General features: G+C 41.7%; 1 protein-coding gene across 7 annotated transcripts in view; it reads left to right on the top strand.

Moving 5' to 3' along the window:
- The window catches only part of iqsec1b (IQ motif and Sec7 domain ArfGEF 1b), a 192,399-nt gene that overhangs the window by 173,443 nt on the left and 5,107 nt on the right, over nt 1–13,849 (top strand). For all 7 annotated transcript variants that reach the window (XM_069513451.1, XM_069513460.1, XM_069513470.1 and 4 more), the window contains 11 exons: nt 1,494–2,752; nt 3,384–3,545; nt 5,344–5,466; nt 6,819–6,985; nt 7,434–7,573; nt 8,542–8,571; nt 8,762–8,887; nt 8,979–9,078; nt 9,644–9,805; nt 9,932–10,108; nt 11,859–11,908. In XM_069513451.1, coding sequence (XP_069369552.1) covers nt 1,494–2,752; nt 3,384–3,545; nt 5,344–5,466; nt 6,819–6,985; nt 7,434–7,573; nt 8,542–8,571; nt 8,762–8,887; nt 8,979–9,078; nt 9,644–9,805; nt 9,932–10,108; nt 11,859–11,908 — 2,496 coding nt within the window. The remainder of the gene's footprint in view (nt 1–1,493; nt 2,753–3,383; nt 3,546–5,343; nt 5,467–6,818; nt 6,986–7,433; nt 7,574–8,541; nt 8,572–8,761; nt 8,888–8,978; nt 9,079–9,643; nt 9,806–9,931; nt 10,109–11,858; nt 11,909–13,849) is intronic.

The following is a 13,849-nucleotide window of genomic DNA, read 5'->3' as shown; positions in this document are numbered from 1 at the left end:
AAAATAATCTTTAGATGAACAAAGGATGATAGATCGGTGTTAAAACTATAAAAGAAAACATCAGTGGGAGAACAACAGTCAATAGGACAAAGGCAAAATCAGTGAGACTGTTTTGTTCAGTCTTTCAAACCACTACTACTCTGTGTTTATAACACTTCTAAGAAATGGCATATGGTCTTTTATTGCACAGACTTCTTTCTTCTACTTTGAAATGGTTATAATTACATCAACTGCTTTTGTTGTATGTGACCACCTGTTACTTGGCCAGATATCAACAAAAGTGGGTGAGGTTGCCAGAACAAAAAACTATCTTGATAACTGTATCTGACCAGTACAGCTAAACCAGAACAACCTGTTTTAAAGTATAATTTTTTTGCCCATCTATATATTTGTTATTTATACGATAAAGTTGAGGTCTACCCATGCCTGATATTTTGGACCAGAGTTAGAATGGGGATAATAAGCCTTGATCTACGACGTGGTCCATCCAAACAGACCCTAATACATAAAAATGCTCCACCAGTTATAATAAAGGAGTAATTCATGTCATTGCACAAATCGCTGTCTCCAGTTTGTGTAGTTTTCTTCTATCAGGATCACGAAGCACCACTTACTCAGAACTGTTAGTGGGTCCACTTTGATCCATGTGGGTTTTTACAAGTAATGACACTCCTGCAATAATAAAATAGGACCCTATAAAGCAAAGCACATGAAGATCTCTTGTGCAGGTCGATGACAATGCAGTAAATTGTCAAATGTGATAAAATACTCTGAACTATTTATGAGAAATCACACTGCTCCTCTTGTTAACAGGGCTGGTTGCAGCCTGTGAGACTCACTGTCATGGTCCATGTTCCTTGTGGAAAGTTAAGGTCCGTTGGCCACATTGGCCCTAACATGAAGCAGGGAAATTAGAATCCTTTGACACCACCAGTCCATTGGTGGAAAACTGGGTCAATGTGTTACAGGTATAGGCTTGAAAAAAGGAGCTAATGTAATTCAGCTCTGGACACTGTCCTTAATACAGGCATATCACTACTTGTCAGACATTTCAGTTCAGTGTGCACACGTAAATGATTCGTAAGTGTGATCCTTTTTTAAAAGACATTATAACACTATAAAACCAACTATTATTATTTTTATGTGTCAGTTCAGCAGCACTACAGTGCCCAACTATAATCACATCTGTCCAATGCATCTTGTTTTTGGTGTTTAAGAAAAGTTCTTTATCATTATTTAGACCATTACGATTTTATTAATCAAACTGGGTTGCCAAGTTAAATATTTCTCAGTTGTTTGTGGACTGAGTTCATTTTAATTTCATACACACACTGAGTCTTCTGAGCAGCAAATATATATATAGTCTATAGACTTGGAAAAAACCTGTCAAAACTGTAGCTTCATCCTTTACCAAAGAGCACTGCTCAATATGTATAGGATACAGTTATAATCTGTTTCCAGTTGTTTCTCAAACTTTCCATCTCTTCCTGCAGGTGGAGATGCTAGAGCGTAAATATGGTGGCCGTTTCATAACTCGGCATGCAGCCCGTACCATCCAGACAGCCTTCCGCCAGTATCAGATGAACAAAAACTTTGAGCGTCTTCGAAGCTCTATGTCTGAGAACCGTATGTCCAGAAGGATCGTCCTATCAAATATGAGAATGCAGTTTTCCTTTGAAGGACCTGAAAAAGTCCACAGCTCCTACTTTGAGGGAAAGCAGGTCTCACTAACAGATGACGGCACCAAGATCGGTGCACTAGTGCAGTCAGAACATGGCGGAGAGATGGGGGTGCAGGCCAAGACCCCCACAACACAGAGTGACTTCACAGATGCTATCACAGAACTAGAAGATGCCTTCTCCAGACAGGTGAAATCTCTAGCTGAGTCCATAGATGACGCTCTAAACTGTCGCAGTCTGCATGGGGATGACGGCCACTCTGAGCCAGGGAGAGGACACCAGGATATGGACAGGGAAGTCAGCTGCAAGGTGAAACCCTCCCACAGCGCCTCAGATCACCGCAAATTGGATGAGATGACGGCTTCCTACAGTGATGTAACCCTTTACATTGATGAAGAGGAACTGTCACCACCCCTGCCTCTATCTCAGTCTGTGGATCGACCCTCCAGCACAGAATCAGACTTGCGTCACCGCTCTCTCAACTCCTCCCAGGATTACTGGTCTCTAGCTCATAAAGATGAGAAAGGGGACACTGACACCAGTTGCCGCAGTACACCTTCCTTGGAATGCCAAGAGCAGCGTTTGCGGGTGGACCACCTACCCTTACTGACCATTGAGCCTCCCAGCGACAGCTCGGTGGAACTGAGCGATCGCTCTGACCGCAGCTCTTTAAAGAGACAGAATGCTTACGACCGAAGCATCAGCAACCAGCAGAGCCCCAAAAACATCAGCAAAGGTTTGCCACCCCGTGGGCCTTCCAGAGAAGAAGACGCTTCCCGCCATCGACCGCGACAACTGGAGGCTCACCTGGCCATCAACGGAACCGCAAACCGACAAAGCAAGTCAGAGTCTGATTTCTCGGACGGCGACAATGATAGCATCAACAGCACGTCCAACTCCAACGACACCATCAACTGTAGCTCTGAGTCCTCATCCAGAGACAGCTTGAGGGAACAGACTCTCAGCAAGCAGACATACCACAAAGAGACTCGCAACAGCTGGGACTCACCTGCTTTTAGCAATGACATCATCCGTAAAAGGCACTACCGCATAGGCCTAAACCTCTTTAACAAGTAAGTACAGTCCACTACACAAGATCCATTGTCCCCATTGTCCCCCAAACTGTCCCCACACATCCAGTCCTAATCATAGCTTGGGACCTTTCAGCCTCTTAGTTGTACAATCACACATTAAATACCCAATGAGGGATGGAGGAAGTGCTGTAAATTAGATCCAGTCCATTACCTGTGGTTTGAAGAATATTTTTTCTTGAAGACCTCAACATGAATTTGTTCTGTATGATAAATATGCTTCGACATTGATTGAAACACAGCTATCGGCCTGTTTTACTTAAGGTGCAAATGAGCCCGGGACTCATCTGCCCCACTTCATCTCCATCTGAGCCTGTGTCATTATGTTTAATCATAGATGATTGTGGATTTGGTTTCTTTCAGAGCCGCCCATTAAGTTCCTTTTAATCATTTGTGATCAGCACCAGAGTGAAAAGTAGCTCACTCCTCCCCACTCTTCCATCCCCCCACCTCCCTCCCTGCTTCCCTAAATCCTGACCCTCATCTGACACATTTGGCCTTGTACAGAAGTGCAGAAGTGTTTATCACAGATTTAAGCTGTGTAATCAATATCTATTTTTTGTTTCTCCCTGGTCCTCTCTATCTGTCTCACCCAACTTTTCTGTTTCTCCAGGAAACCAGAAAAAGGCATCCAGTATCTGATAGAGAGAAACTTTGTCCCAGACACTCCAGTGGGTGTGGCCCACTTCCTGCTTCAGAGGAAGGGCCTGAGTAGGCAGATGATTGGCGAGTTCCTGGGTAACAGACAGAAACAGTTCAACCGAGACGTCCTTGAGTGAGTTTGCAGCCGTTCATGTTTGTATTATGTGTATTTATGTGCTGATGAATCACCCTGAAAACATCAAGATTCTCTAAACAGCCTTTTGATTTAACTTGCCACATATGCCACAGCACACACTTTTTTTTCTGCCTCCCGGGAACGTAACTATAAATCATCATTTAGTTGCAAATTGGGTTGCCAGTTTGCAATCTACTATCATTCAAACACACTTTTGAGTTTCTGAGTACTACATAATGACTCAAGTTACATCCAGGAAATAAACAGAAATAGAACCCACTCAGGAAATCGCAGCTCAGTTAAACATAAAGATTTTTCTTTTAATAAGAAAGGGAAGTCATAAAGAGTGAGTCATGGTTCATTTGAATAGTGCCTCTATTTTATGCTTCGGACTGGACAGACTTATCTGAATCACACTTACAGCAGACCAGCTTTATCTGAGCTCATTGAGATTCAGTGGAGGATAAGGCCAGTAAAGGTCCATCAGTGTCAGTTTGACAGGCATATCTAAAGGGTGCCTTGAGAAAACGTCTATAAATGCTGACATGCAAGGTATCAAGGTATCAGGGCTCTGGAGGGGGAAGGCACAATCCTCTCTTCAGCAAAGAGGACTGCTCAGCTCTTTTATTTAACTAAGTCAATCAGAGTCATTAATATCACAGTGAAAACCCACAACATTTCAAGTAAAATTTCTGCATTAACAAATCAACAGTTGTAAATGAATAATGGATCTAATTGTGTGAAACGGGATCACTTGGTGTGATGAACCCAGATACTTACTATATTGTTTGGTTCAGCCTCTCCAGTCTCCTCCAGCAGCAGGCAGCGTATTGCAGGAAACCATGTCTCAATAATTCACTGTGCATTGTGCACAAGTTAGACTGTGAGACTGACTGGTCGATGGAAATAATGGCTCATTAAGCAACTACAGAGCAGGACATTTATCTGAGGAGTCAATAGACACTAGAACACAGCTAAGAAAAAAAGTGAGCACCATATCATACATATATTGCTATTTACAGTGTATTATCAATAAACTCCAAATGAATGCTAATAATGGTCACTGTCTACTGGATGAGTAAATAAGGAACTGTTTGTCAACTTGTCAGCCACAACAACTTTATAAGCCGATAATAAATTAAATGTGTTTGAATACTTTATGCTATACTCTCTTTAAGTGGCTAAAATGTTGTACACAGAGAAATGCAAAAGCAAGAGCAGGTTGTAAACTAAACTAACTGAGTGAGTTGTGATCAGGATGCACACTTAACCTTCCTCTGACTGTGGAAACCGGATGTTTCCACAGTAGATCAACAAAGACACTTGAATGTGAGTCTTCCAGGTAAAACATTAGACCTGAGTAGGTTGAATATGGAGTTTACTGGGGGGGCAGCTCTGAAGCTGAGCAGGACTGACAATGACTGGACAGGGGAGTAAATTATATATTTCTAATAGTGGAAAACAATAATGATTGAATGCTTGTAAGAATGAAACTTAGATCGTGTATAAGAAACAGCATGATCCAATGAACCGCAACTATCCTTCCCAAAAAATACATAGCCTACAGTTGACATATTAGTTAGAAATTCCATATGAATTTAAAATTTGATGAGTTATAAAAATCTTCTCTAAATGTTTGTCCTACTGTATTTTACCATTTTGAAAAATGTTGAGCTTTCCATAAAACAAACCAAAGAGTTTTAAAATTCATTGTATGCATATCCCTACTCACTGAATTGTATATTCTCCTGTCCAAACTGATCTTCTTACCTCTACTGACTGTGTTTTTCACCAGTTGTGTGGTGGATGAAATGGACTTCTCAGCTTTGGAGCTGGACGAAGCGCTCAGGAAGTTCCAGGCTCACATCAGAGTCCAGGGAGAGGCACAGAAGGTTGAGCGGCTGATCGAGGCCTACAGGTGAGAGCTCCTCTGAAAGCTGAGGACACAAGCACACAACACCTGACGTGGCTCCATCTCCCAAAAGGAGGTGTAAAGTTATGCTTTCCCGAGTGGGGTCTTAAATCAACACAAAGCAGCTGAGTATGTGACAGGATGATCATGATGGAGTTCAATGCCACGTCAAGTGTTTATGTCAACACATCGTGTATGATTAATGGATATCACAAGCTAACTTTCCAAAAGAACCCTTATCCTCCAAAACCGAGGTGACCCCAGAAAATCAACTCTCAGACAGAAATCAGTCGAGCAGCGCAAAGCCGTTTCAAAATCCAGACTTTGTTCAAGCAGATCATTGCAGAAAAATGATTTATAGAACAACAGCTGAAAAAGTTGAGGAACCCCGCCCCACCCGTGCTGCTGATGGATGTTGTTTGTTCCTCATTTATTTTCTCCAAACCTCTGGTAGCGCTGCGATCTCATACCCACGGAGAATTAGCTTCGATCAGGACTGAGCAAGGAAATTTTTTGCCTCAGTATGTTTCTTTAGGGAGACAACAATAACTGATCATCTGGCGCTCGCCTGCAGCACCGTACAGATATGATTAGGAGCTCACTTTATGTTGACTCAGAAAGTTATTACATGGCCTATCTACCGGATGGCCTCAGGCTGTATCGACTGTCTACACTCACTGGTGCTGGCTCATTGTTCTTTTGACCTAAGAATTAATGAAGCATTATTTGATTGTAAATGTCTGGAGCTCAGACAGTGGAAAGCTCAATATCAATATGAACAGTGATACACCTGCCCACAAAGGCAACTAATCACTAAACAGGATGCTTACTGATTCATTATGTCTTGAAGGGAAGTCTGACGCCTTCTTCTTTATTTAATAATGTGTTTCTCTCATACTCAGTCAGATCTAACACAGTATTATTTCACAGCAAGCCTTCATTTTGTGAGATTTCAGTTCTGCTGACATTTGAATGTATATGAATCTTTTATACATTTGTTAAAGTTTGGCCCAACTCGCTATTTCACACTCCCCAGAGCCTTTCCTGTCAGAGCTCCGACTCTGTGGAACAATCTCCCTGAGGAGATCAATCTGACAAACTGTATGAGAAAGTACAGGTCGTCTTTCTCCCACCCACTCTTTTTACTATTTTATCTTTATCTTTTACTCTTTTCTCAGCTGTAACATTTTGTGCTCTAATGTTGTGTGATCTTCTCCTTAATTCTTCATTGCAAGAACCCTGTAAAAATGTTTTTTGAAAAGGTGCTATAAATGTTTGTTATTATTATTAATATTGTATATGAAAAAGATTTCTGCAGTTTGACATCAAAGTTTCTGTGTCCAATATCCTCTTTGCAGCCAACGCTACTGTATCTGCAACCCTGGTGTGGTGCGACAGTTCAGGAACCCCGACACCATCTTCATCCTGGCCTTTGCCATCATCCTCCTCAACACGGACATGTACAGCCCCAACGTCAAGCCTGAAAGGAAGATGAAGCTGGAGGACTTTGTTAAAAACCTTAGAGGTGCTCGGTTCTCTCTCCCACTCTATATTCACCTCAAATTGAGTTTTGTACATGCATTTGCTTTTATCAATATCCCTGTTGCTGTAATAAGGTTCTGAGGGGGGTGGGGTCATTTGCAAGTCATGGTCAAGAAGTTTTTGCTGTTGAGCCGAAGCACTTTCCAGTTGCCCTGAACAGATTTTGAGGGTATTAAGAGGGGCTTTGTAGCATGGCTAACACATTTCTCTGCCTATTGGAGTGTCAGTAATTGAAGTACAGTATTCAGTGGAGGAGAAACACTCATCCTCTGTGAGCTCTGAAGGACATTTCTGTCTGTACAGTGAGAAATATGTGCAGCTCTGCAGTATGTTAGTAAATTCAGGAGTTCATCAACTCTCATAAATGTGTGAGTTAATCATTAATCCTTCTCTTTTTTCCCCCGTTCTCTCTCTTTTCCTCTCATGCTCAGGAGTGGATGACGGGGAGGACATCCCCCGGGAGATGCTGGTAGGAATATATGAGCGGATTCGCAAGCGGGAGCTCAAGACTAATGAAGACCATGTGTCTCAGGTTCAAAAAGTGGAAAAACTCATTGTAGGGAAAAAGCCGGTGAGTTTGAGTTTTGGCTGCTGCTGCATGTAGAGTATGACTGCTTTTATCTCCCCTTCTATTCAAAACCTGAATCTAGCATAACCAAATTACCCAGAGTACCTCGACTGTGTCATAGAGAGCACAAGCTGACGCACTTTCTCTAAAAAGCAAAAGAAATGAAAGAACATTCTTTACCTGAACCTTCGTCTCTGTGTGACACATCAATACTTCAGGGCCGGACACCTTCATGTTTAGTGACTGTGGTATGTCTTTTGGCCTAAACTCCAGTCAAGAGAAGTGCTGTCTGATGAGCTCATTATTAATAAATAAGATTAACAGTCTCTCATCCAACAATCTTGAAGGTGTTCACTCTTCTCTTTGACCCACTGATGTATTTTTATGGAATCAACTCGTATTTTAACTTAAAATAACCAATCATGTTACACAAAGTACAAGGGACCTTGACCGTATCATGATCACTACGGTTGACACAAACTAGAAACACAAATTATTCTATAACAGTGGTGCATTTAGGATTTTTCCCAATTTACACTGAGGGGCCAATTATATGTCAAACATCTATGCACACTTCCTGATTCAGTAAGGTGCACAAGTAAGTCACTCCTTGTTTACTGTTAGCTCTATAGCTTTGAGCAAAGCTACACATCATTGAATATATTTGAAAATTGCTCCATGTTTAAGCTAAGACGCTCCCCAAAAAGCTTAATAAATAATCATTCTTATCAAATTGTCATATTTATTTGCATTATTTTTAGTAAGTGACCAGTTTATTTTTGAAAAAAGCCTCAACAGGCCCTTCAGGGGCCAATTACATCTGGGAGCTCCCCTGGCCCTGCCCCCAGCCCTGCCCCTGTTGTTGAACATCAGGTGTAATGTCTTTTTTGATGTATCAGGAATTTAAAAGGTCCTGTATCTGTCCTCTAATCCCTGTAGAATGACTCTTGTATGTATCTCTTACTCTACAGATTGGCTCTTTACATCATGGTTTGGGCTGTGTAAGTATTCCTCTTTCTTTCATCTACATCTTGGTGTTGAGGGGAATTGTTGGTCAGATACCCAGAGACTTGATGAAACCGATGTAAACTGTGGATTTTTGAAGTTGTATCTCTGCTAATCGCCCTGAAAAATCCCTCTGTGAGGCGGAGCAAACCAACTCAGAGCTGCTGCTGCTGCTTGTGTGTGCAGGTTCTATCCCTACCCCACCGGAGACTGGTGTGTTACTGCAGACTTTTTGAAGTGCCCGACCCCAACAAACCACAAAAGCTGGGCCTGCACCAAAGGGAGATCTTCCTCTTTAATGACCTCCTCGTGGTACAGCAGACATTATTCTTCATGCACATTGACAACACATCTTCTCACTGGAAGAGTCCAAACCACATTATATGCTATGCTTTTTTCACAGGTGACTAAAATTTTCCAGAAGAAGAAGAACTCAGTGACGTACAGCTTTCGACAGTCTTTCTCACTTTATGGCATGCAGGTGCTGCTCTTTGAGAATCAGTGTAAGTGCCACAGAGATGTTTTTGGAAGCTTCAGTTTGCTTCAGATAAACTAGTCTGGGTTGTTTCAAATGACCACATTCAAACACATGGCAAAAAGCTTGCTGGCATAGAAACAGGCAACATGCAATGAATTCTACAAATGGGACATTATTCAATTTCATTCATTCATATTAACATTGCTGGAAGATTACTTACACTCATCCTCCAAATCAGACAATTCAGTTCATGTTCATTCAATCTCACACATTAGTCTGGCTCCCCTCACCTTCAGACAGATCCTAATCTGTCAATCACAACCATTTATTACCTCTGTCGAAGAGGCTTTGTTTCCACTCCGGTCTGTTGGTATGTTAGTGGGTTGGTTGGTTTGTTTTAAGCAAAATTACCCAACAAAAAGCTAAACCTATTTCTAAAATCAGTTAAATTCCCTTTTACCCCAGCTGTTGATGGGATAATGTCTCTGAAAGAAAAACAAACAACTGAAGGTAAAAATCTTCAGACTTACTTGGTGGTCTGTGTATTTTGTATGGGCAGGTGTTAAAGTGTTGATATTGTCACTCTTTAGATTATCCTAATGGAGTTCGCCTGACCTCGGCCATTCCCGGAGCTGACATCAAAGTCCTTATCAACTTCAACGCACCCAATCCTCAGGACCGCAAAAAGTTTACCGATGATTTGCGAGAATCGATTGCTGAAGTCCAAGAGATGGAGAAGTATCGGATAGAATGTGAGCAAACTTTTTCCTCTTTAATGCTGATATTTGGATTTTTTTAATACAATCTGACACATTCACCTTGATACAAATATTGTGAGTGGACACAGTGTCAATTTAGCATATGTTTCCTCTTTACAGCTGAACTAGAAAAACAGAAGGGTGTGGTGAGGCCCAGCATGTCCCAGAGTTCGGGGTTAAAGAAGGAAACAGGAAACGGCAACCTGAGTCGAGTGAGCCTCGACGACAGCTACGCCATCGGTGAAGGCTTGAAGAGGAGCGCCCTCAGCAGCTCCCTGCGTGACCTCTCGGATGCAGGTAAAATCATAAAATGCCATGGTAACCCTAGCTGTCCCGTCCCTCTGCTAGACAAAGTCAAGTGTATACCCGAGCTGAGTGCTGGCGTAGTTATATTCTCTCTCCTTTTGGAAACTTGGAAGAAGCGGGACTCCTGAACGGTTTCGATTTGGTGGCGTCAGCCACAACTGACAGTAATGGACCAAGGTGTAATTTACTTGAGGCTATCAACTAATAATCCTGCGTCACCAGTGGAAGGGGAGCCAGTGCTATGTAGGTCACTGTGATCAATTTGAGCGTCTTAGCAGTAAGAGGAATTAATGTTGTGTGGTTGATTCAGACGGGGTGTGGTACGCTGCCTCTACAGTGCAGAGCTGTGCTGCACAAACACACTCAGTGACCTCAACATTTAGCTCAGACTAGTGAAGAAACATGAGCTGTTTGGTTTCAATCAGTGCTTTTGATGCTTCTTGAATTAGACAAAGCACATTTTAGTGGCGGCCTGTTTCAGCGCTGGATTTTTGAGAGTTGTTCAAGGATCACACCACTTCCCTGAAATTGACTTCATGAGGTTTACAGTTGACTTCGGTGTGAAAAGGTGACTGGCATGAATACAGCATCCTCTGAGGGAGTTAACTAATCGTGTGGAGAACTGCCCAGCCTGGAAGACTGTCTTCTGTGGCTCTGGATTAGATCTGTCAAGTTAAAGAAAACCTTGATGTCATAGCGATGGTGTCTGGGTAATGTCACTTTAGAAACCGGAGACATGGACTTTGAAAGACAAGGTCATTTTCTTATTGTCACAAAAGAAAACAAATGAGGCTTTTGTTGCATTATGGGAAAAGTAGGATTTAATTTTATTGGACTGAGATTCATACTAATATTTAGGATACCTCACCATCCAATGCTTTAATTTTTACCATTCTTTCTTTAGTCTTACATACTTAATTGCTGGTTTCCCTTTAATGCAGTGACATTGCAAGTCTCCTGCATGGTCTCCTGCCAGCTGCAGCTCAAGTTGCTGCTTCGCAAGCCATTTTCAGGCTTAAACTCTGGAGAATGTCTGGAGAATTGGGTTCATACTCTCTCCAGAGTTTGTCTTTCGCACATGAATAACACAGCAGGAGATTCTTTGCTCAGACACATTCACAACAACGCAGACATCTCCAGAGCATTCATGTGAGGGGAGGTGCAACAGGTAGAGTAACTATGTAGAGATCCCATGTTTTTATCGACAGCAGATCACCGCTGCCGTTGGTCCTTATCACATAAAGCTCTCTTGACCTCGTTGTCAGTGTCCTCTAGTTTTCATTCCAAGTTATTTAAATTCTTTGTGGGGATTTTTTGTCAGTTTTGCATCTGTCGCATGATCATCATCAGCCCACCCACTTGCTTGCAGTGAATCCTGCACAGAATCTCCTGCTGTGTTCATGTTTTACTTGAAGGCTGGCAGGAGAAACTCCAGAGAAAGTCTGGCGCCTCTCACTTACAGCCCCACTGGAAAATGTTCAGGGATTATCCGGAGTTCAGTGCCTGTCTGGAAGAAACTAGAGAAATAATTGGGCTCTAGTTATCCCTGATGCTGACCTTGTTGTGGAGCTGTGGTAGTGTCTGGCTTCTTCCCTTTCCTTTAGTCCTTATAGTGACAGCCTGCTGGTAGTTGTGTGTCACCTGAAGGTTTAGCACCCTGCTTTACTTGACAAAGGGATATGTGAACGTGTTGCGTGTTAACCAGGCGTGTCTAATGTGTCATGTCACATGTTCTGGGCAGGCAAGCGTGGGAGACGCAGCAGTGCAGGATCACTAGACAGCAATATGGAAGTAAGTAGGATGCAACTGATGTGGAGCTGTCCTCTGACTTTATGTTGTTCGTTCTGAACACACAAGTCTCTGTATTATTGTTTCTTTGTATTATTAAGTTTTTCTTTCCTGCTTTGGTGGTGTTTTTGTCGTGAGCACCTTGGACATTATGCATGCACCGGGCTGAACGGGAATGATCCACTATGGCTGATACGTTATAACCCTTCATGTACACAGCATGTGACGACTAATAACAGTCCAGACTCACATTATAGCTGCTCTGTGTTGAAGTTCAACTCTCACATTTAAGTCATCCTCTCATATTCACTGGGTTCGATTTTCAGCCATTTTGTCCTTTTTCTGTTCACTCAGTAAAGTAAACCTGGCTGGGCTTTGTCCAGCTACTGCATGCTCACAGTTTGACATGATTGACTTAACCTGCTACCTTTTATTGACCCCTGACCCTCACAACAAGTTCCTCCATTCTCCCTGACACACTTAGCCACCAGCAAATAGCAATGAAAGAACCCAAGCATGCAGGTCAGACACTGTGTGACCAGGGCCAGTTAGCGTAGTTGGTTGTAATTTGGCACAAGCTTAAATTCTTCAGTTGTTAAGTGCGTGTTGAAATCTGAAGCTGTTGTCATTGTTCAGGAACGTAAATGTCAAGGCTGTCATTTCTCTATTTTTGTATTACTGTCAGCAAATCCCATAAAAGACAAATACTAAAAATGTGTGAGTCGATCCCTTGGGATTGTACACTGCAATACATACATTTTACTCTGTGGTAGTCAGCCAGAAAATAAATATTTAATATATTTTTAATCTTTTAATAGTTTTAATTTTTTAACATTTTCTAATGTTAATTTTCTGACAGAGATGGGCACTGTAGGTTACTGAGAAATCCTTCAAACTAGTTTTATTGAGCTGTTAGCCAGTTATCATGCTGGAAGTGATTTAGGGCTACTAATATATTTCCATTTTAAAACTGTAGAAAACAATCTAGACTCATGTTCAATGGTCATTTGCATGGCGGTGTAAACAGGAAGCAGATTGTCGGGGGGGGCACCATCTTAACTAAAGTTTTTAAACTAAATCAGAGAATAAAGCATTTCCAAAAGTTTTTGGGGCTCGAAAACTCTGAAGTAGTGTGCTTGTAAAGGCCCTGGTCCCAGTATCATTTGCTTCAGTATTCAGTAATCAGTATTCAGTGTTTATAAAGTGACTCATTGTTTTTGCCATCAGTACCCATGCAGGGTGTAGAGATTAATAACCTGCTCTCCTTATTGTTTCGGGTTTCTCCTTCAGCCTTTTAGCTCTCACTGATCAGGCTGCACCACTAGTACATTTCCCAACTACAAGAACAATGAAAAGTTACATGAAGATGAAGATGTGACTATACTGTCATCTTTTAGGGTATTGTGGTCTTCAAAATATTAGAGTACAACTCAAGCCAGAGTATATAACTGAAACCTCCCTCCCTACCGCAAAGCAGTCTAGTTATATAATAATAATAATAATAATAATACATTACTCAGAACTTCATCTATGAATCACTACAAGGACCAGGCTGCTCCATCAGTGTAGTCAAACATAATTAATAATAACTGATGGAAACTGGTGATCACATCATAACTCATCCATGAAACTCTCAGTTTGCATGTGACGCATGGCTATGATGTATGTGCTTCCTTTATTTAGCATAAACCTTTGTTTTGATTGTTCAGCGTTTATAATGTTTTTCTGTTCCTATTCTTAGAGTCTTTAAAAATTATGAAGTGTTTTTTATTTGTCCTGCTGAGCTGTAATTTAGAAACGTCAAAGCATATCAGTTAAGTTAGTCGTGCACTTACATTGAACCTGAGCTTGTCAGATGAAAAAGGTAATGCATACAAATGCATGCGTACTGGAAACAGTGAAATAGGGAGCTGTAAACATGAAACCAGATACAATAGCAGCAGG

Source organism: Paralichthys olivaceus, chromosome 2 (genome assembly GCF_024713975.1).
Source record: "Paralichthys olivaceus isolate ysfri-2021 chromosome 2, ASM2471397v2, whole genome shotgun sequence".
NCBI lineage: Eukaryota > Metazoa > Chordata > Actinopteri > Pleuronectiformes > Paralichthyidae > Paralichthys > Paralichthys olivaceus.
This window is presented reverse-complemented; position numbering and strand designations above follow the sequence as displayed.